The sequence below is a fragment of the Schistocerca gregaria genome, chromosome 3, assembly GCF_023897955.1.
Source record: "Schistocerca gregaria isolate iqSchGreg1 chromosome 3, iqSchGreg1.2, whole genome shotgun sequence".
NCBI classification, from domain to species: domain Eukaryota; kingdom Metazoa; phylum Arthropoda; class Insecta; order Orthoptera; family Acrididae; genus Schistocerca; species Schistocerca gregaria.
The window spans coordinates 453,964,249-453,989,307 of NC_064922.1; the positions used below are offsets into that span (position 1 = coordinate 453,964,249).

Below are 25,059 nucleotides of genomic sequence, written 5' to 3' on the forward strand. Positions count from 1 at the left end.
TACAAGGCTAGATCAGTCAATCATCCAGAATGTTGCCCCTGCAACTACTGAAAAGGCTGCTGCCCCTCTTCAGGAACCACACGTTTGTCTGGCCTCTCAACAGATACCCCTCCGTTGTGGTTGCAGCTACGGTACGGCCATCTATATCGCTGAGGCTCGCAAGCCTCCCCACCAACGGCAAGGTCCATGGTTCATGGGGGTAGGTCCTGCTCAGTAAAAATGTTATTTATTTTCTGGCACAGTTGCAATTATCTTTCGAGATTATCGGTTTCGACCATTTCAAATGGCCATCTTCAGATCTAAAAATGAAAATTAGGTCCTCTATGTAGTTTAATTGCCTGTGAACTAGGATCAGCTTATGTTAATAAGATTGCATGTCACATAAAGTTCATTTTGTGCGAGTACAAATTGGAACGAAGTAAATAATAAAGAAATTGTTGATAAAACTCTCTCACTGCTGAAGTTTTAAATATTTTTTTCAGTCTGTAATGTTAGGTTAACAAGAAAATTGATGTTATAAGTAATGAGTGCAGTTAATAATTGCTTAAAAAAATCAAATAATAAATATGAAAATGTTTAAAACCATTTTGTAGACGGTTAGCTGTGGAGTAAAGTAGGGAGATTCCAACATAATAAATGAAAAGCACCAGTTTGCTTTTGTTCTACAATATTACTTTTATTGTTAACCGGTGTTTGGCTTACAAGGCCATCTTCAGACATTTACCAAGAACCAACAGAAGATTCTGTTAACATAAATTCCAACATGTATCAAAATTTCTATGATAATGCCATGGACATTAGTGAAAAAACCAGTAAGCATATGTGAATCAATTAACAAAGTGATAACTAAATGTAGTGTGACTTTGTGGATTCATAGTTCAGAAATTCAATCCCAGGTAAGCACTAAGACTTCTACTCGCTGCCCTGGGCAACGTTTGTTAATGTGCTAAATGCTGAATTGCATTGTGGTTTGGAATCCATATTACCATTTAGGTGCTCTATGTATCTGGATGGGTAAGTAAGTTCAGAGGTCTGAATAAGGCAAGGGTATGCCACATCCAAAAGGATCATGCTGATCAAATCACTGTTGTGGTCATATCAATCTTTAGGTTGAAGAGAGCTCTACCTAAGCAAATGATATAAATCTATGCCACTGCCACTCCAAGCGTTGATACTTTCTTTAGTGTTGCATAATAATGACTTTAAAACCTGTGAACTATTGAAATTTTCTCCACACAAAAGCTACCTAAATCCATGGCCAATGATGTGTGAATGTATGTTTTGTCATATTCAGCAAGCTTCTGAAAGGTGGACACTATATCACGCTTGTCTACAGTTTGTGTTCACAGTCGAATTGTCTGTGCCACTTAACAGCTGTCTCCACATGGCTATGATTATCATCTTCCAAACAGTTCATTCTCTCGTCTCGAAGATTTTGATTATTTAGAAACCACATTGCTAGAATACACAATTCATGTTTTCCTAACCTTCTAGGTAACTGTGGTGGAGAGTGTGCTGTGGTCAAGAGTCTTTAAGTGTTGAGGACCATATTGTTTCTTTTCATTTACTTTACAGATATCTGTTTTGATGTTGTTTGACTGTGGAGAAGTTTCTTCTGCTTATTTTCCTTCTCCTCCACAACAAAACACTTCCAGTAAAAAATACAGTGTACCTGTTATGGTGTACAATTGATATCTGCAGTTGAAACATGATAATTGTGTCTGTTTTGTGGCTGAGATTTGACTGAATGCTGCCAATAACTCAAAAGAATTGCAACAATGCTGGACCACCAGTCAGGGTCTGTCAACAGTGGATTGCTGAGTGCAAACACAAAATACAAACAACGAGGAAATTTACATGTTTTGGTAGCAAATTCCAATGAGTAATCGGACGAAAGAAAACCTGAGACACCGTGAAAGCAGAGACCAAGAATGCATGGCACACTATGGCAATGAGACTGTAGTGAAGCAAATACATCACTGAGTTTTATGTTACTGCGCAACATAACTTATAGGGTGACCACAAGCTGTAATTGACTGGCAGAATGGTGTGTGGCTCTGTGGCGGGCGATACTAGTCTTAAAGGTTTAAGTGCTCTGTCCAGATAGAGTTTATGCTCTCTGGTCGGCTTCTAAAGTCGCTGGGCTGGGATACAACAGAATTGATAGCTAATGTAATGGTGTTGTAGGCATGTCTCATGCTAATTTAGATCAACACTGAATGTTGTTGAGCTAAAAAGAGTTCAGTGTAATAAAAGATAGTGAATTTGTCAATTGGGTCAGTAATGTTTATTCAGTTGGCCCTTGAGATTCACAGTGAATGTAACATAGTTCTAAGAATGGCAGTGTTAACACAGGTTTTTCACATTTATATTGCTGGACCAAGAATGAATTCCACTGCCTACGAACAATAGTGATTATGTCTTAGTGGTGACTAACGTTGACTGTAATGTTGCCTACCCTGCAAGCTCACAGACGTAGGTAGGATATTATCTACGTATTATTAACAAAATAATAAAATACAGCTGAGTTACATTTCAAATAGCAGCACTGAAAACAGGAATATTTACATACATTCAGAAATGAAGATATTTTGTTTAAATTTGGGTCTGTATTCTTTAGTGATCTTTTATATATATTTTTACTTCTATGGACAGATTTTTAACCACACTGTTTTCATATATATTTTATTTTAAAGTTCGCCAAGATTATTCCCTATACAAAATGTTATGCTTGAAATATTTAATAAACCATTACATGTTACCAGTATTTTTTACATTCATTTCTAGAAAGAGAGAAAATCAAGGTTACAAAATGGTAATTCTGGATTTTTAATGGTTATCTTTTATGAGATGTACAACCCTGTATTTCTTACATCAAAATTTTTACATAGTGGTCTTCCTTAAACTTCAAAATTTTCAAAGAACACAAATTGCTCTTTTAACTGAGGAAAAGGAAAGTCTTTGTAGTGAGATGTATTGATCCTGTAGCATACACTTATTAGCAGAGACAAACTATTGAATGCACAAGATGACATTGAAAATTGGTTATTTAGATAAAATGTGTATAGAAAGAATTTTTGTGTCATGGTAATCCACTAAATGTAAATTCTACTTTGAACAATAAGACTCGGAAAGCTGTACTTCCTAAAAGGATTTTGATATGTGTGAGACCAAGGCTTGACTACTTTAAGCAGGTTCAAATGGATGTAGGTTGCAGTAGCTGTTATCAGAAGGAGGGACTTGCATAGAAAGGTGTAGTCTTTGAACTGCAGCCCACGACAACAAAAAATTATACAGTGTGTCCCAGGATGAATGGACAATGTTCAGGAATATTACAGGAACTATTATTTGAAATAGAATGTCTAGTAAACATGGACTCTAAGACACACACCTCAAGAGCTACGAGCGCTTCATCTTTGATACTGTCAAACAAATCTCTTCTACTGCAACCTCTTTGCTTTCAATATTTTGGGAGGGGTTAGTGTGGACCAAAACAAGGAAAAAGGGTCTCTTAAACATGGAGTATAAAATACATATATTGTTATGAGCAGCACTTGGTAAATAGACATGGTGTTTCGCAGTATTGAAGATAAAATAGTTTCGCAGTATTGAAGATAAAATAGTTTCGCAGTATTGAAGATAAAATAGTTTCGCAGTATTGAAGATAAAATAGTTTCGCAGTATTGAAGATAAAATAGTTTCGCAGTATTGAAGATAAAATAGTTTCGCAGTATTGAAGATAAAATAGTTTCGCAGTATTGAAGATAAAATAGTTTCGCAGTATTGAAGATAAAATAGTTTCGCAGTATTGAAGATAAAATAGTTTCGCAGTATTGAAGATAAAATAGTTTCGCAGTATTGAAGATAAAATAGTTTCGCAGTATTGAAGATAAAATAGTTTCGCAGTATTGAAGATAAAATAGTTTCGCAGTATTGAAGATAAAATAGTTTCGCAGTATTGAAGATAAAATAGTTTCGCAGTATTGAAGATAAAATAGTTTCGCAGTATTGAAGATAAAATAGTTTCGCAGTATTGAAGATAAAGTAGTGTTCGTAGCTCTTAATATATGCACTTTAGGTCACATATTTACTAGACATAATGTATGCACTTTAGATCACATATTTACTAGACACTTTTGCTTCAAATGATCATTACTGTCACATCCATGAATCTTTCCTTCTTGAACACCCTGTATAACACAAAGGAAAGGAGAAAATAATATTCTTGCTACATTTCTACATTTGTTGTGATTTGGATGTTGTCAGACCTTGTTGTAGTCATCGGTGTGATAGCAGCACGGGTGAGACATGATATCAGCTCTTTTTGTCATAGGTGCCTGAAACCTGGAGTACCGCATCCACAAGGGTTTGATGGTAGTTGACTTTTCACTTGCCACATTGTCATGGTTGTATCAAGAATACCTCTGTGCCAAAGGAAACTGCTGTTGGCAGTTGATGATGTCACAATAGATTTTTGCAAATAATAGCAGCATATGGACAGGCTACAACACAGCATATCACTTGCCAACGTAATACGGGAAAACAACCACCAGTGGACAGTGATACCGGCCAGAACTACTGCTTTGGATTGGGCTACACAAGCCACCACCATGTCCCTGCCTTTGCCCATCGCATGTCAAAGGATACAGGGATTAACATGGATGCAGGAACATTGCCATTGGGCACCTGAAATACTGAAAAAGATGCCCTACATTGATACTCTCATCACATGTTTGTACATAATTCTTGTGGGTATGAGTACATGAAACCCATATGAGGTGATGCAGTTTTACAGCCTTGGCACATGCAGCCAAGCTATTTTTCAACTCGGTTGTTTCTGGCAAATGGGCTACAGTAGCGAGCACAATTGTAAGGGCCGTAGTCTTCACCTTTTAGTAGTTGAGTCCTCACCTTCTTCTTCAGAATATTGTTCCTCTTGGTCACTTAACAAATTGTCTGTGATTCCTAGTTTGGAATCAACGTACTGTAGGATACTCCTTTTTTGGCTCATCATTCTTAATTTGCTCAAGCCTACTGTGAAGTGAAAAATAATTTTTGCTGTCCACTTTCTGGCTCTGGTGCAGATCCCGTATAAACTCATTGTCCTGTCACAGGTGTATGCTAACCATACTTTTATTGTAGCAGCTGATTACAGCTGAACGAGGAGCCTAAATGTATGTCGCATCTTTCTTTGGCTATTTTTTACATTGATCCAAATGCTGCTTCCAAATCTTGGTTGAAGTAGTTAGGTTGGATTTTGGCCCATCCATTGTACAATAGAAATTAGTCTTCTCTCACTGTCTGGTCAACAGACCTGCATCCTTGATTTGTAAGAATCTTGTCTGCTATTTGATGCACTGCTCTGGGTATTCATGACTTCATTATTGTTCCAGAAAATGACTTTGCATGCAAAAAATAATAACAATGTGACAGGTAGTGCCTTTTAGCAACAATCATGAAAAGAAATGTATTGAAAATTATCAAAGATAATCATCACTGAAGCCTAGGAACTACTGCTCGAAAATGTGGCACTAAGTCCGAGTGTCTGTTATGGCGGGCATCACAATCTTGTAACCATAACTAAGAATCATGCAGTCCTACCAAAACTTATTACACAGCAAAGCCACAAAACAACATTTATAGATATTGTCTACAGTAAGTACATATTTTTCTGAAGTAAGTTTTGAAAAATACACAGTAATGGAGTAATACGCACCTACCATGCTAATACGTCATAAACAAAGCTGCTTATCAAGTAGTATGAAGTGATAATATACACAAAATTCCAAAACAAAATGGTGTTTACACAGTCTTGTTCACATTGTAGATAATAGGTGTCATGTCTTAGGACAACCAGCCATTAAATAATGTGGTGATAAGTGTGAAAGACTTTTTAATTATTTCTTGCATTACATACAGAAGGTTTACTGTGTGAAGCATGAGTGTTAACTGCATGGTTATAGTAAGGAAAATCTTACAACGGCACAGGCATTTCATTGACATGATGTCTAGTTTCACTGATTTGATGCTAATTGCTTGTTTCCTGTTTATATTGTCCCACCTTTTCAATCCTCACTAACCATGAAGCGTTTGAATCATTGGGAAAATTCATTTCTTGTGGTAGTGCTCTTTCATGGGATTATGAATGACTTACAATTTCAAAGGAATGCATCCAATATCATCTGTACATCAGGAAAGAGATGTCAAATAATATTCTAATTTCAAATCTAGTGTCAAATAAAAATAATTCATTTAGATATGTGCATTGGAAATTACTCCAATTACTTTGGGATCATATAACTCTTATGTGGTATTTGTGTGTCAGGCCTTATGGTAAAATGGTCACTGTTGAACATTACTGTCCTAAGTAGACAGTGGAATGTTGCTGTTAAGGTGGATGTTATTATCAGTCATTACTAACATAAAATGACTAAGGATCCTGCATGTCATAGGGAGGGGGGATAGCAAATTCATCCAACTAGTCCAATGTAAGCTATTCTCAACCCGAGTTATTCTCCACCAGGTAATTTTCATTACCTTCTGGATGCCCTTGCCCAGGCGCAGCTCGTAATTAAAGGCACTGAGGCAGAGCCACCACAAAATATATATTAAAATAAATTTCTCTGAAACATATTACAGAATTTAAATTATCAGAAAGCAGAATGAAATTTGTTTCTGCAGTGGAGTGTGCACTGATATGAAACTTCCTGGCAATTTAAAACTGTATACCGGACCAAGACTTAAACTTGGGATGATTGCTATACTATGATGTATAACAGTACAAGTCAAAGAACTTTTTCTGTATTGCTATACATCACATGTTGTCCTTTTGTCATTGGGTCATTGTATTGTAATCTTGCTACGATCTTTCACTCTTATTGGCAATTACGGTTTTCAGTAGTAACTGATGTCAAAGCATGTATGACATGTGATAAATCTGCAATATCATTATCACAGATAACACAGTGTTAAGCATTTTGTAAAATTCGTATATGATATTGACCAGCACCTAAGCAAGATGTTCAGTTTCACAAATGGTTAGAGGAAAAAGCACACGAAATATGTACTGTGCATGGAATATTCCCTGTTACTTTAGTTCCCATGCTTGCTGACTGTGGGTAACATGCGTTATTAGCAAGCTTCAATTTTTGAGTGTATTATGCACGTGTTTAGTGATACAAGCTGTGATACAGTTGCAAATGGAACAGTGATCTGAAAATGTAGAGTAATTTACTTTTATTTAACGTAAATGGACACAAGGTTGCAGGTCCTTGGACTAGCGGTTTTGGTCACCAATGACCGTCATCAGATCTGTTTTACAAGAACTTGTCCTAATGTCCTGTAAAACAGATCTGAAGATCGTCATTGCTGACTGAAACCAGTAGTCTGAGGATCTCCAAGTTTGTGACCATAGACATAAAATAAAAGAAATTTATTCAGAGTTCAGTGAGTTATATTTTGTTGTGAATAACAGCAGCATACCATGAGTTTGAAAAGAAAACCATATGAATTCAGTGTGCAATTTATCCAGTATTTTTTGGAACATGTGATTAGGAAGAAAGTGAAGGAACAAGATTCAATGAAAACAGTGTATACACACAATTTTAACACAGCAATGTACAATGCAGCTGAGTTGCGTGCACTGTATCACTTAAAATGCATATTTTTGTAATATACAAGTGTAAATATGACATGTACATTTCCATGGCAGCAGTTGCTCAGGTTAGCCAGTCACATGACAGGATTGGTGACGTCATGGAAACATCACTGTTTCACCACACAACCTCATAAACACTGTGATTTGAATGCACACAACATAAAACATCTAAAGGTTAGAAACAGTAATACCAGAACCTGTAAGCATGCGATGAAGTTAATATACACGATATTAAAGATCTCTCCAAAATGGATCTTTTAGTGTGATTTATTGTGGAAACTATTGGAAAATGTAATGTAAGCTACCTATGGATTTTATCTTGGAGTTAGCTTTACTTGTTATTTAGTAGCCAATTATGAAACAGAAACAAGATGCCGCAGGTAAACATTTGGCTAGAGTGTTACATTGCCCTCCACCCTCCTGAAATCATGATTGTCATGACAGACTGATCTGTAGCGTAGCCTGAGGTCTGGGTTAGTTCAGATTGATAAATATCGCAGTCTTCCCCAGTACGGTAACCATGGGCTGCACCTCCCTTTGCCCCATTAGACTGGTGTCCTCTTCGAGTCTTCCATCTGGTTGTTTTTCAATTATTCCATTGTAACATCAGTTGTGCCCACCTCTTCTCTTCACTTTTTACTTGGCTTAAAGGCAATAAATCTTAATCACCAGTTCTGTTTCACTGGTGAATTAGTGATCATTCATATGAATAGGTCTTTAATAACTGCCAGTGGATATTTGACATCAAGTCTGTGCAGAGATCAGGTCTCAACAGCTTTGTTTCAGTAATGACATAGTGGCTGCTGCCCTGTGTCATATCCTCATTTTATCCCCAGGGATTTATTCTCTCATATCGTCTTTGGTCTTCCATCTAAAAACAGTAAAGTAAAGCTGTCTGCCAAGGAAATGTTGGTTTGAACTCGGCAGTACTTTACAGGTCAGGTCCTGTTGGAGGCGCCCTTGACATGTTGCGGCCTTCTTAAATGACATGCCTAACCAGTTTAACATGGACTCTGAACTCTGGTGCTACTTGATATTTTTCACGAACTTTGAAAAATTCACATGTAATGGCAGTCTCTCTTTTCAGTTTTATTGTATAGATTTGGAAGAATTATGATTTGTTTATATTTTTGTTGTACACTGTGAGATGCAAAATTGCAATAGAAGTCCAATAATATCCAACTTGTGTATCTAATGTCAAGTTTCAGTATTATGAAAAGGATAGTTGTTACTCACCTTAAAGCAGAGTTGCTGATTCGCAGATAGGCACAACAAAAAGACTGTCAGAAACTTAGCTTTCAGCCAACAAGGCATTCGTTGAAAACTCAAAAACACACACACACACACACACACACACACACACACACACACACACACACACACACACAATGACCACAGCTCAACATCCAGAGACTGTGTGTGTGTGTGTGTGTGTGTGTGTGTGTGTGTGTGTGTGTGTGTGTGTGTGTGTGTGTGTATTTTCAATGAAGGCCTTGCTGGCCAACAGCTTCTTTCTGACAGCTACTTAGCATCTCTGCTATATGGTGAGTAGCAACTATCCTTTTTCATAATATTGTTACATTCCATCCTGGATTTTCCATATTGTAATGACAAGTTTCCTGTTTTTAGATTCCACCAGGCAGTTCGTCTCACACACGCATTAGACTTAGTGGGAAAGGCCTGAAGAAAATGAATACATTTGGTGGTTATGGTGATCATTATGTTCACATTAAAATAGGAATTCCGAAAAAGTTAAATGATAGACAAAAAGCCCTATTACTTGCGTATGCTGAACTGGAGGAAGATACACCTGGAACAGTAAGAGGTCTTACTTATAAAAATGATGGTAAGTTATGTTCAGCACTTAGCAAGATTATATTGCATGTGCATTATTTCTTTGGCTATGATTTCAACAGGTATACTATGTCTGTTAATAAATGGATAACCCTGATACGGCAAGTATCGGATTTCGAAGCTCCATATTTCAGATATTAATTTCTGTTAATGAATGTCCAGTGTCATGTTCAACAATGAAGTAGGATGCAACTCACCGTGGAGTGGAGGTGTTGAGTGGCAGACAGGCCCATTTAAATGCAGACTAACTTTTCTGACAAATTGCTTCCTCAGAAACAGAAAAACCACACACTTACATGTCTACTGATGTTAGCAGGCACTGAGACCCAAATTCCATACTGTGATAGACTTTGGCCATGTTTGTGTGAGCTTTGTGTGGACGAATGCGTGTGTGTGTGTGGGGGGGGGGGGGGGGGGGGGTGTTCCTCCATCTATGTCTGAGAAAGCACTTGTCCAATCGCTTAGTCTACCTTTAAATGTGCCTGTCTGCTGCTCAATGCCTCCTCTGTGAGGTATTTCAATTTCGTTGTTGTTTTTCAATTGTGGATTTTCCATTATTTGATTTTGCTGTTTGTACAGGATGTAGTTATAGACATTAATTCTGCATTTTCAAGTAATGACAGACATTATTATCATTTGATTAAATGATATGTGAAAGTAGTTTTACAATCACGTCAAAATATGATATATTAATTACTTCAAGTGTGTCAAAACATGATACATGCATGATTTACACACCAAATATACCTTGAAAGTTATGGAACATGTTTGGATAAAACATAATTATCTTTATGTTAAATAAATTAGAACTCTCATTTATGGCCTGGAGCAATTTTTATTTCCTTCTGTTGGTATGCTGATGGAAAGAAAGAGTTGCTTTAAAATGTAAATCAGTGTGCTGATGGATTTGAAATAAAAGTTGCTCCAAACTTTAAATGAGAGTTCTATGTTATTCAACATAATTATAGTCATACTTCATATTGACACTTCTTATAACCCATCTGTTCCTTCCTTGTCATAAAGAAACTTGTAAAAAAATTAAGTCTAGCTATTGAGCTGTATTTGATTATATTAGCAGATGCACGTGCCAGTTTGTTTTCAGGCTTATTTGTGTCAGATATACTTTCTCACTAGTTTGTATGTGCACTTAGCCACAAGACATTGCCTGTATAAGGTTTTATTGCAATGTGAAGATTGTGGTAGAACATCATTAATTAGATAGTACACACTAAGTTGTTTAGTTACGAGAAGAAATAATTCTCATTATTATTGAAGTTTTGGTAGCTGTAACTTTGTACACATTATGGTTACACTTTCATTCTGCTTGGAAGAATGTAATTTGGAACCTGAACTGCAAGTTATTAATTTTATGTATTATGGCCATTCTCCTTCAGTTGAGTTTTTTCTTTGCCCAGCCATTTGCAAAGTCAGTCACAGGAACATAGTTTCTGCTGTAGCAGATGTAAATTGACTTCAGAATTGATTAGATATGCCACTAACTGATGGTAACATGAATAATCTACTTCTTCACCAGTGGTCATAAAATATTGTGTTGCATACATTCACTGAGTCACTATGTTGGGTGATTGGAAGTGGACATTCTAACAGATAATCTTCTTGGATGTCTACCTCACCTTCTGTTTGAAATAAATCAAGGCATAACTCATTTATTTTTTGTAACCATTATTTGGCCATGTTGCATCATCTGAAATCATGTTTGTGTTTGATAATCTGCGAGTTGGAAATTGTCATCCATTTCTGGTTGTCAAACCTGTGCACTGATTGTTAAGTCTGTGCAGCACATTTTATGGAAATATATTACAGAGTTGCTGATTGCGTTTCACTTCCGTTGTGGAGGCTATGTCAGTCTGTGGAAATTCCAGCCATTATGTTATCAGCTGACTAGCACTCACTGTTTTCACATTAGATACTGCTGCTCCCAGTGCTGTGAATACACAGTTTGTCTTTGTTTGTGTTCAGGCATTTCTCTTATTTGCAGCAGCATTTTCTGCCTGGTCTATGTCTAGCCATTCACAGTAGCACAGTGCTTAATAATATGCAGACTAGTGTTCTTCAGTACAACAACAAATGAGTCAAAGCCCATATTTGGTCAATGCAAACACTTGATTCAAGATACCATCTTCCAAAGTGTCATTGTTTCCATTATTCTGATGAAAATTTGTATCTTCAGCATGATGTCTCAGATAGACTTTGTTGACAACATGGTTTTTGTCTGTGCAGGGTCAAAGAAAAAAGATGCTATGGCAGGCTCAGAAAAAACTCAATTGAAAGAAGATGAGTCTGGCTTCCTTGGAAAGATTAAAAGAGCCATTTTTGGATAGCACAAATGTTCCGGTGTACAACATGTAAGTTAAATATTGCTATTTTTTCAGGTTTTCTAAAATGTTTCTTTAAAGCACCTATTAACCGTGTCCCACGTCTGTCATACTGAACAACTGGCCTGGCAGTATGTTTATTCGAAAGAATGCTAAAAAAAATTATGATGCACAGCGTCTCACACATTTTAATTTTGTTGTAGACAGTAATGATGATGATGCTGAAGACAGTAAAGAAATTTGTATATGTTTTGTCCAGTTTATTTTTATTGGCAGCAATTGAAAGACTCCTCTCACCACAGTGAAGTAAAAACTGAGATTCTATTTGCATTACCTTTATTAACTTCACAGTTGTAAACATAGTTGAGCTGATGGGTAAGAAAGCATTGAGGGAAGGAATTGTTAGTACACAGAGAACCTTAAATCATCTTTGTAAAACTTGAAACATATCATTGTTGATCAATGACCACCAAAAAATTATATTTTTATAGTTATGTCTCCTGTCTCATCTGTCCTTCACATGAAACATTTTAGCTTGCAAGGGCCACAAGTGTTATCAGTGGCTGAATGACATTAGTTGATTTCAATGGCTGCTTCACTACCCGACCCATCTGAATTCTTCCCTCCACCACCAACATTTCTAAACTGCGCAGAGGGAGTATCCTTACAACACATTCTCCACTCCTGTAATCATCCTGGCCTCAGCCTATGGTAACATACAATACCCACACTCTCCACCCAACAGTTTCCACTCCCTCTGTCCTATCATTCCCCCCCCCCCCCCCCCCCCCCAATTCTCGTTTCCCACCCCGTTTATTTGCAGCCTTCTGCCAATGCAAATGTCTGTCTTTACCTGCTCTTCTCCTTTTTATGTTCCTCTTTCCCGTGCACCTCCCAGCTCCACAACTACCTGCCACTGCGCCTGTCGACAGTGTAGTCTCTGTACATTCCACCAGCATTCATCTCTCTCCCCACCCGTACACTACTAACCCTTCCCCTTCCCCACCCCCATCCCCTCCCCCTCTAGAGTGCTGCTTGCATCCCATGTGATGTTGCATTTCGGCCTGAGGTGCTGGAATTGGCAGTGGTGTGTGTGTGTGTGTGTGTGTGTGTGTGTGTGTGTGTGTGTGAGAGAGAGAGAGAGAGAGAGAGAGAGAGAGAGACAAGGGTCATGGTCGAAAGCTATACGTGAGTGCCTTTTAATTGTGCCTGTCTGCAATGTTATGTGTCTTCTTTGCGATAAGTAGCAATCTGTCTTCTCCTATAGTGTTGATAGTCTTACGTGGAGTTTCCATTTTTTGATTTTTGCTGAACGTCTTTCTTCCATCTTATAACCCCGGATGTTTTCCTTTGTTACTCTTCTCTATAGCGTTACTCTTCTCAGTGTTCGTGCTTTCTCTTCTTTCCTGTGTTTATTCACTGCTTTCCGAACTGCATCTACCTCTGACGCACACTGTATCAATGACAGTCTGCGCACAACACAGACTTTGTGAACATGCAGATTGTTGATGCAGCATATAATTCCTCAGATAGTTAACTGCATTTATTCCTGTTCCTATTGATCCTACTTCATCTCTCATCGTGATTTACTTTGTTTTTGTTTTCCCCACCTGCCCGTGGCACATGAACTTTCGATCCTGGATCTAACCGTTCCCCTCTCCCTCTCTTTTCGCTTATCACAACAAACGCACATACACTACCATATTTCATCATTTTTTTTTCACCATTTTTCTGTACGTTTTTAACGTATTTGTGCTTGGTTTTATGTGGTTTCATATAATATTGCATATTTTTAGGTATTTTTACGTATTTATATATATTTTTTACATATCTGTGCGTATTTTTACATGTCTGTGCCTGGTTCTGCATGTCTATATATTTTTAGGCATATTTACACGCCTTTTTGCTTATACAGTTCCTCTCACAATTATCAACACTCATTTTGCCCATTTCTGCATCATTCCCATTTCCTGTGCATTTTTCCTGCCACAATGGTCCCTTCCTCCATTTTTCTGCACCAATTCAGAAAAGTATCTTTCCTGTCTTAAACCCAGTCCCACATCCTGTTTCTCAAATGCTACCTAAACCATGGCACCCCCCCCCCCCCCCCCAAACGGCCTAACTGTAAAAATTGCTTTCTCTGGACCCTACCCCTCCTTTCACAGTGATCTACACCTTTTCAGATCCCACCAATTGCTGGTTCTCATAAACCTGGTACTGCAAAATCACTTCTCTATGACACAGGCATCCTAGAACCACCTCTGCTCCCTCCGCAAGATACCACCACTCTGCAATCTGTACTTTATACATCACATCTCTGAAATTGTATCCCTTCTCTCTAGCAGCTGGATGAGCAATCGAGACACCACCTCCATAAGTTATTCAACCTGATGACATGCTACTGCCACCTCGGGGCACCACTCTCCAACCCCTATAGTACCCATAGTGTTTCTCCTTGTGCACCCCCTCATAGCAGCCAAACCCTGCCTAGTTGACCTTTTCAACATGCCACATCCCCCGAAACTCCCTTCCAACTGTCCACCAAATCTAGAGCCAAAACATTCCTGTAACAGTATTGACCTTTCCACCAAAACCCTCAGCTCCACAGAAGTTCAATCCCATCCAAAGGCCTCACCTGTAGCCCTACACCCAAATTTAACCGTGCTGGACTTGTCAAAGATCTACTTTCCTTCTCCTGATCACTGCAATGGAAGCACATCTCTGCTGCCAATCCTTCCAACCAAAACCACCCTAACTCTTCCAATTCGTGCCACCATCCAACTGTGATACTCACCCCCTCCCACCTAACCACCCGCTGATCACCTTCCAGAAATTCCTTATCTTCAACTTAGCCTCACCTTCCTTCTCCAGGCCACAAACCTTTCAGTAGAAGAAAGAACAGCTATACACAGCCTCAAAACAAATCGTGAGCTAATCGTCCTACCTGCAGACAAAGGTTCCACCACTGTTGTTATGAATCACAGTGACTACCTGGCAGAAGGCCTCCGCCAATTGTCTGATTCCTACACCCATGAACTTTGCCAGAGTGAGGTATAGGCAGAAATAAAGCTGTGAGGTCGGGGCATGAGTCGTGCTTGGGTAGCTCACTTGGTAGAGCACTTGCCCGCGAAAGGCAAAGGTCCCGAGTTCGAGTCTCAGTCTGGCACACAGTTTTTATCTGCCAGGAAGTTTCATATCAGTGCACACTTCGCTGCAGAGTGAAAATCTGATTCTGGATATCACAAAGATTCTCCAGCTTCAGAACAGTCACTGTCTATGACTTCTTTCCTGAGTTCATACACCCTTTCCTGTTTCAAGATATTCTCAGTGAAAGCCATTGAGAGTTACTGTAATGAATTCTACACACATTGTTGAAAACCCCTTGACTTAAGTGACAGGCTTTCAATGGAATTTATCACTTCAATAACTGATTGAATGAACCTAATGAAGCACAGGCTCATGCTTTATAATGCCACTGCTTCTCAGTGAGTAAAACGTGTGTCCAAATAGCATGAGGAGCCATCAGAGCTAGCAATTCAGTGCAGCGGCCAACCGTACTGCAACCTTCATCTGTACACAAGCCTACAATTTTCCTAATTGATGATGATTCTTCTTTAAAAGAGTGTAGTATTACAAAGAGATATGTCGCTTTTGCTCTAACAGTTATTTTTGTACAGAAAAGAAAATCTTTATGAAATTTGTCATTTATAAACTGCACGTAACAGATTAGATGTGTATCATTGTAGTTGTCTGTAGCTCCATCCAACTGAACAGTGACAACGCCTTTTCCTCTGATTTTTTTTTTTCTTCATTTTTGTGGACATAGTGTCCGTAGTTGCTTTATAATTCATGAGGATTTTTGATCTGTCGTTGCAATGATGGATCAAAAATACCCTCACGCTTTACCTTTGGGTTTGTCAGTTAATTGATCATTAATGCTGCCATTTGTATCCAGTTTATGAAGATTAGTGGCGTTGTCTGACAAAGGTACACTTTACTGTAGCTTTGCAACTGGCTCACTTATCATAATAGGTACTATTTCCAGAGCAACTGATGAAATAAGGGCTTCTGATGTGCTGTGAGGTTTGTTGCTCTTTGCTACACTGTATACAACTTTGTTAGATAAAAGAAGAAACCTCTGTATGGCTTCACTTGTTTATTGAAAGTTTCTTTTTTGTTCTCTTATTTCTTTTAAATGGGTAAATATTTTCAATGTTTGTTTATCAACCTTCTGTAATTTAACTCCAGATATCATGTCAGCAATAGCTTGTGAGTGAAATCAAAATTTTATTCATACAAGCAAGTAAGGCAATCTTGTACAAGGTTCTGTTACTAGACCATTAAGTTACATGCAGCTAGAGGAGACGGGCTGGAGGAAATCATTCAAAAGTGAAGATAAGTGCACCATACATTGGCACTGTACATAATCACCTATGCACGTGTCTCTTGGGAAGATTGGTATCCTTCCAGATTGACATTTAGTGGATGACATTCATAAAAATATGGGCTCTGTTGATACTCAGGAAGGTGATGTGTTGGGTTCAAGAGGACCATATGAAGCAGGTATGAGGGGAGGTTTTGAGATTTTGAAGGAATGATGATAAATATCTTGGCCGTGAATCCATATCATGAAAGTATCATCAATAAATCTGAATGGTCAAGAGATTTAGGATTGAGTTACTAGGAAGGTTTCCTCTGTATGAGGTGAGACAGTAGGTTTGAATCAGTAGGACATTGAGAAAAGTAATGTCCAACAGTGGCAAGGCAGTGGATGTAGGAGATGTTGGTATGCAAGGAAATCATGTCAGTAGTGACAAGTAGAATTCAGATGGTAATGTGATAGGAATGTTTGAGTGGTGATAAAGGAAGTGTTTGGTATGGGAAGCCAGGTGGTGGGTGATGGATTGGAGCTGTTGGTCAACAAGGAAAGTAGACAATGGAAACCGATACAGTTTTGATTGGAGTGAAGGTGATTTTAAGAAATAATTTTGAAAAATATAGTACAGGCTTTTCTTCCAGAACTGTTGTGATAGTTTAACTTTATTCCAGTTCTATAATTATGTGATGCAATGAGTAATGACAGATTTTGTTACATTGCATTGATTTTCCTTAATTTCATGTATAAGCCATTGTTCTCTAAGTTCTGATAAGTGATATTTTTTTCTCCAGGGAAAAAAGAATATACTCTGGAGCCTCATCGTATTTTGCTGCTGATTCGAATGGCGTTGGAGGGAAAAAATCCAGTCAATCACACTAGTGAAGTGTCAAAGCAGAATCAGAGGAAGCCACGCACTGATGATGAAGGAAAAGAATCGTCAGACAGCAATTCCAGGAGTACAGAGGAACCTAAGAAGAAACTGGGGGCACAGAGATGAAATACGTAGTCAAATTCAGAAGTCTATTATTGAGTTGGTTATAGATGCCACTTGCATAATACCTGTGTATAGCCTCCTTTGTTGCTATAAATACAGAAATTGATATTTTTATTTTACAAGATTTATTTGTTTTGTACATATATATGGCAACAGTGGTGTTAATAAATACTTGTTATGATACACTGCTATCTTTTGTTGCAAATCATTGGTAGTGTATTAGTACATTGTTTACCTGAAACTGCGTCAACAGCAAGACAAAATTTTTGGCATGTGGAGAAATCAAAGAATTTAATGGCTTTTGAAATAGTGGGAGGCTGGAGGAATAACACTTTGGACATAAAAACAGCATTTTTTCTGAGTAATACTGCCTCATTGGCTGTCATTATTTCGGATTTAAATGTCCTTGCATTTTGTATTTTTCATTTCTGCTGTGTGCCCTGATGACTCAAGCTTATTTTCATGTGGTACATATATGCTTGTGGAAATAACCTTGAGTCTTCAAGATGTAGGCAGCTGAAAATGGTTACACAGCTGAAACTGTACAATTGTGAAGAGCACAAAATAAAATGAGTGCAACATATTAGTGCCATTTAGATTTTTTTTGTGAATTACATTGCAACTTAAATTCAAAAAGAGCAGATTTGAGGGACTAGTGCCAGTGAATGCACTGATGCAGAATAGCCGGCCACTCAACAGAACGATGTTCAATACAACTACTTATACCAAAATCATTTGTGTTACACATGTGGTCTGTTCCTGCAGATATGCACTGTGTCACATATGCCTCTTTAATTCATCATTGGCGGGGGGGAGGCAGGTTAGTGAAACAGGTATATTTATTAGCTAATTTACAGCTGGGAAAACGTTTTTATGATCTATTTATCTATTTTGTCGACTAATATATTTGCATTTCATCAAATGATGATATGAAACAATTTTGCTGGTCAGCAGTGGTGGTTCTGTTGTATAAAGCATATTACAGGGCATTTGATCTGGTGGTGAAATACACAACATTAAAGAACCATTTTAATCATTTGTGTTATATGAATGACTGTCTTAAAGAGAACATTGACAATCTACTGAAACGATTGAGCTCAGCTACCTATGCTATTAGTGTCATTGCAAATTTTGGAGACAAGCATATCAGTAAGTTAGCTTACCATGCATATTTTCATTCGTTGCTCTCTTACGGAATCATCTTTTGGGGCAATTCATCACTAAGAAAGAACGTATTTATTGCACAAAAATGTGTTATCAGAATAATGTCTGGGGCTCATCCAAGATCATCTTGTGGACAATTATTTAAAGAATTAGGGATATTGCCAGTAGCTTCACAATATATATACAGCCTAATGAAATTTGTTGTTAGTAACCCAGATCACTTCAGAATTAATAGCACAGTCCACAGCTACAATACTAGGAGACAGGGTGACCTTCACTACCGTTCATTGAATTTGACATTGGCACAAAAGGGGGTGAATTATACTGCCACAAAGATTTTTGGTCACTTGCCAAACAATATCAAAAGTCTGACAGACAACCAATCGGCATTCAAAAGTAAGTTGAGGGAATTCCTGAATGACAACTCCTTCTATTCCATAGATGAATTTTTAGACATAGGCTAAAGAAATACAGTAAGTATTAACAATTGTACCGTATATAAGACTAACAAAGATTATTTGGGATAAATGAATCTTTTGTACTTTGATACGTTCCACATCATTACAAAAGAATCGTGTTCATGATCCATGGAACAAGTAATATAACTAACTAACTATCTGAAACACAGTAGTATATCAGAGATTTGTATCAATAAGAAAGACTAATCTATATGGCTAGTTGAAGCTATTAGTGTTTCAGGGCGGTTCAGCCTTGGATTGAAAACATTCTGGTAGAGGTCAGTAGTGAAATAGAGACGAGTTCTAGCTACTAGAGTACCAATGACTGCCAATACAGGACATTTTATTCAGTTGTGACAATTTGCAGCTTAGGTACAATAGGCTTTTGAAGAGGTGTATGAAGGAACATTGCACACCTCAGAAGTTGGGTAGAAACAGGAGCTTCAGTAAATCTTTGAAAAAGTTACGCTTCACAGTTTATTTCTTATCAAACAATGGAAAATCCAGGATGGAATGTAACAATATTATGAAAAGGGAAGTTGCTACTCGCCATGCAGCAGAGATGCTGACCTGCATATAGGCACAACAAAAAAGACCATCCCATTATAAGCTTTCGGCCATCAAGGCCTTTGTCGAAAATAGACCCCCCCCCCCCACCCTACACACACACACACACACACACACACACACACAAAAAAAAAAAAAAAAAAACACACGCGTGCAAACGCAACTCACGCACACATGACTGCAGCCCCTGGCAGCTGAAGCCACACTCAAGCCTCTTTTTCCAAAATTTTATGATTATGCTTGTGGTACCCTCCATTTTGGTTCTATTTAGGTTCTGTTCCATGCAAAAATGTGTGGTTGAAATTTGGGCTCTGTAAGATATGAGGAAGGGGGTGCCACTGTGCCTTCAAGAGAAATCCATAAAAATAGTAACTGTAACTTCACAAAATATTACTTCTACAGTACAAATTCATTCATTATCTAATTTGGACATTTGTTCACTATGGCTTCTTGGACTGAATGTGGTCTCATGGCACAGACTGCCTTGATTGGGTGATGTGTTAGTCACCCCTAGACAGGCAGACAGTGGGTCAAGAAAGCCAGTGTGTTCCCTTTTTCAAAACTAAAGGAGGTGGTGCAGTGGTCAGCACACTGGACTAACATTTTGGAGGACAATGGTTCAAATTCCTGCCTGACCATCCAGTTTTGGGTTTTCCATGGTTTCCCATAATCGCTTAAGGAAAATGCTGGGATGGTATCTGTGTAAAGGGCATGGCTGCTGCTGAGACTCACAGAAAACGGATGCCAAGGCTGGAAACCTTACAAGGCCTCCCTGTTGTATGTGGCACATGCTCTGCCCATCACAGGTGCTGCTCCCAAGATGGGGCTTTTGGCACCACTTGTAATGGAAAACTAGTGCCGTTATGTAGTACCCCTGAAGACTGTCCTCAAACACACAGGCCGGCCACACCAAAGAAAGTTGTGTTTAGATATTAGATTGTGTACTGTTTCATGACATACTAAGAGAAAAGTGCTTGTCTCCATTAATCAAGTTGTCTGCCAAACCAAATTTCAGTTGCCTCCTTATAAACAGTCACAAAAACCAGAAATACGACCACCTATCAAGAGTCAAGTCAAATTTCATCTTGAGTCCTTCATTTGAACAATGTTTTCAGGCTGATGGGGCCTTGTGTGATGGCAATGTTTTCACTCACCATTTTTGGACTGTGCAAATAGACTGGCCCTCCCACATTGACAGGTTTCCTAAGTCCCAAATCATTCTTAACAGAGATGAATAGTATCCTAATCTTGGCAGGTGCACAGAACACAAACTTAATGTCGAATCTCCTTAAAATTCTTCCAGTTGTTTGGGATAAGCTCCCAGTGTAAGGAATAAAGGCCACAGATCCATGCTGCTCTTCATTCATCTATGGAGATGGTCCAGAATCTACTATCAACAAATTTGCATCTTGGAGTATTCATTTTCCTTAAACATAGACGCTAAGTATGCAAGTTCTTGATTTAGACTATCCATATTGGAAATAGTGTATGCTCTTGTGTACAAAGAGTACTATGGATGCCATTAGATTGGTATAGTGGGTGTGTCGTTTATGGTGAACAATATGTTCCAGATTACCATAATGTTTTATGTAAACCATTACATCCAAAACTGGAAGCTTGCAAACTTTTTCAGCTGCCACATTAATTTAATTGTGGGATGAGCAAAGCTGAAATGTCCAAAAACTGCTTGTGAGCATGGTGCCAGGCAAAAAATATGTTGTTGATGAATCTCCAGAAACATCTTGGTTACAAAGCTGAAGTCCTCAGTTCCTTATCCTCAAAAGTCCACCATGAATAAACCGACAATTATGGGCATAGCCTCTCCACGAGTCTGTTAAAAAGTATTATTAAATGAATAATTGGATGTCAGCACATAACAACAAAGCTTAATAACTTTTCATCCGGTTTCTTGCTAATCAAACTCTAGAACTATCCAAATGATACAAACTCAAAGATTTCAGCTATTGAATAAAATCCACATAATTATAAATATGATACTTGCACTTGGCAATAAATGGGCAAAGAACAGGTATTGAGTACTTCACTAGGTTGTAAGTGGGCACATCCAAATGACTTACAATAGGGCTTAAGGGCAATCCTTCATACTGAGTCCTTGATAGGCCATGCAATCATGGTGGAACATAAGCACCACAATGAAGTTTCTTGCACAAATCCTCCAAAAATGTGCACTCAGTTTTTAAAAGTGAAAGAGTCTTGCATTTAATCCTTGCTGTGGGGTTATTATATAATCTTTTGTAAGCCAGCTCATTGAGTAGTGAATCCATCTTAAGGACCTAATTATCCCACGTTCAAATAACTGTGGCATTCCCCTTATCAGCTGGTAAAACTACCAATACGTCGTCATTCATAAAGGAGTGAATAGTTGCCCTCTCCACAGGAGAGGTGTTAATCTACAATTGTGACATAATAAATGTGTCTTAAATACAGTTGTAATGATTCTTAAGGCTACTAAATACATAAGTTTTCAGCCAGAAGGCCGCCTTCTGAAAAAGGCAATATAACACACACACTTTCACGCAAACGCAGCCCTTACGCACCTGTGACCACAGTCTCTGGCTGCTGGGATCAGACTATGTAACTGTGCAATTTGGGTGGTGGGGATAGCTGGGGTGGGGAGGGAGAGGTAGAACATGGTATAGGTGGGGTACAGTAAAGTTCTCTCCATGGGAGCATACAGGATTGAGATGTAGAGAGGGTAGGGCTGTTAGGTGAAGTCAGGAGGTTAGATGGTGGGGGGGGGGGGGGGGGGGGTGGAAAAGGAAGGAAGTAAAAAGACTGTGGGTGTGCTTCTGAACCGAAGGCTGTGGCTTGGGAATGGGGAAGGGAACAGGTGGTTGAAGGGCAATGACTATTGAAGGTTGAGGTCAGGAGAGTTACGGGAATGTAGAGTATATTGCTGGGATAGTTCCCATATGCACAATTCAGAAAAGCTGGTGTTGGTAGGAAGGATCCAGATGGCACAGGCTGTGAAGCAGTCATTAAAATGACAAATTTGTTTGTAGGTGATTCCTTCAAAGGGAAAGTAACTGTGGGTGAGGTTGTAGTTGGCCATGGTGACCAGGAAGGAGGTTGTAGGTTTGCAATATGTTGGCTGTTGGGAAAGGTGGTGTTCAGTAGCAGCTAGGCCATGGGCATTAGGGATACTGGTGTAAAGGGAGGTAGCATCAAGAGTGATGAGCAGGGCACAATGTGGTAAAGGAACAAGAACTGTGGAGAGTCAGTGGGAAATGGCTGGTATCTTTTATAGAGGGTAGGCTTCCGTGTGTGTGTGTGTGTGTGTGTGTGTGTGTGTGTGTGTGTGTTGTATCCTCCTTCCAGACTCACTTGAGGTAAACATTTGTCGCACACTACCAAAGTAGTTTTCCCTCATTTAGCTCGCCGCATCACGCGATGTCCCGCACGAGGTAGAGCAGAGAGTGTTCTGCACCGAATGAGCATATTCGCTTTCATGGCACATATACACACATTTGTATATCAAGATGTTCAGTAATACACCATCCAGTTTAGAACTTGCAGGTAAGTTCTGTATGCATGATGTTGAACTGGTCCTTTTTTGGAGGTAGGTGTGCCAAATTGAATTTGGTGTTTGTAGCAGCTTTAGGAAAGCAAAGATATATAGCTAATCTATAGAAGTTTTGGAGATGGGTCCATGAAGTGCCACTATGAAGTTTTCAGTTGCTTCCACAATCTTCTCTTTTACTGCAGCTGGGGTTTGAAAATCAGAACATTTTTATCATGGAAAGCATCATTGTCAGGTGTGGCACAAAATTTAGTTTTCCACTGTCCAAACAGAGCTATTTCAACCACTTATTGCATGGAGAAATAATGCTCTCCACAATATATTTATATTTGAAGGATGTTTGGAACACAGTGTATCTTATGTTACCCATTCCAGGTTTGCAAAATAATACATTGTTTTGCATTAAAGCCGTCACCACAATCACAAGCTCAATGTCTTCCCCGCTAATAACAAAATCATGTTCATGGGACAATGAAATGGAATTTCTCACAATTAACGGATCTGTATCTTCTATTGCCTGCTTGGTGTCCACTTGTGCTCAGTGAAATTCGTTATGGAGCGAGACTTTTTTTTCCAATTACAATTTATCTTTTGGCATCTGTGGAAACATGATACTATCAAAGTGAACTTCTGCACAAGATTGTAACCTGGAACAACAAGCTCCTTTAGTGGTGTTTTTCATGCTCCATTTATTTTCTGTGGAGTACCCATCAAAGACTACCACGGAATTTTGACCATGATGCCACTGTACTTAGGTCACACCTTTTAAAAATAGCAGAAAAACATTCACTCTGATTCCAGTAAACTCTTGTGTAGGAAATAGTCACCATCTACTACATCAACTTTGGTGTTTCCCATTTCTGTGTCACTTGGTAAGGGCATGAAGGCAGAGTGAAATGTGGACTTTGTCCCTTTGCAAGTGTGTTCCCTACTACACATAGAGATTACATACATAATGGTTTAAAGATGATATTACATTTGGGAATACTATTTTTGAGTGAGAATGGTATTTTCAGTTTCGAGTCCACATTCACTAAAATTTTTACATAATGAGGTGGCACAGCAGTTATCATACTGGACTCGCATCAAAGAGACGGCCGTTTAAAGCAGCATCCAGCCACCCTGATTTAGGTTTCCCATGATTTTCCTAAATCGCTTCAGGCAAATGATGGTATGATTCCTTTGAAAGGGCATGGCCAACTTCCTTTCCCATCCTTCTCTAATCCAATAGGAATAATGACATCGATGTTTGGTCACCTCCACCAATCAATCAATCAATGAATCAACCAACCAACCAAATTGTTCATACAATGTTTCTCAGCATGTATAAGAGAGAAATTACAAATATTTTGTATGAATTTTGATGAAAATTAAACACTCTACAACAATGGTTATATGCACAAAACTGCAATAATAAAGTTAAGGCAAAACATTTGACATATCTAACTTCCTGCAATTTCTTGACATTTTTGCAGATTTCCATAGCCTTGTGCCCCAGTAGTTTTCCAAATTTTCAAATATGTTATATACAAAACTTGCAAGAAGTTTCATGCTCTTTGAAATGGATAATAGCATATTTTTGCCTAAAGTGCACTGGAAGCGAGTTACTGAGGAAAAAATGAAATAAGTGACTTCTTAGTGGATTTTTCAAGATGACAAGTAACACACATTAAGGGGAGGTGGTCTAAAACTTGGATTTTTCCCGAGATGGGTAATATATGAAACATACCTGAAAATCAAAATTACTAGGCTATAAACAAACCTTGAAATCAGAATAATAAAACTTTGTTTGAATCACCAAATGTTATAATAAAGTATCAACAAAATAACAATACACATACACCATGAGAATTTACTTCATTTTTCAAATCTTAGGGAAGTCATGTTACAAATTTTAAAAAATCAGTTCTCAGTTACCCCTATATTTTCATCTGGCACTTAAAATGAAGCTGATGTCTTTTTTTGTTCAACAAAGATAAAATGCCGGAATTCAGATTTTTTTCACTAAAGAATAAATGAAATAGCAATTAACACACTGATTGGCACAAGGCCACATCAGAGCCTTAGCCTCATGCATACACCCATCAGCGGCCACAGTACACCCTTGTGA

The 25,059-nt window shown here is 38.4% G+C and overlaps 1 protein-coding gene across 2 annotated transcripts in view; it reads left to right on the forward strand.

The window, feature by feature from the left end:
- LOC126354352 (protein tumorous imaginal discs, mitochondrial-like) overlaps positions 1-17,402 on the forward strand; it is an 84,162-nt gene extending 66,760 nt beyond the window's left edge. The window contains exons 7-9 of one of the 2 annotated variants that reach the window (XM_050003927.1): positions 9,287-9,503; positions 11,753-11,877; positions 17,017-17,159. In XM_050003927.1, the coding sequence (XP_049859884.1) occupies positions 9,287-9,503; positions 11,753-11,853 (318 nt within the window). In that variant the 3' untranslated portion in view covers positions 11,854-11,877; positions 17,017-17,159. Of the gene's footprint in view, positions 1-9,286; positions 9,504-11,752; positions 11,878-17,016 lie in introns of both variants that reach the window. The other variant, XM_050003926.1, reaches the window with a different exon arrangement.
- Positions 17,403-25,059: the final 7,657 nt, after the last annotated feature.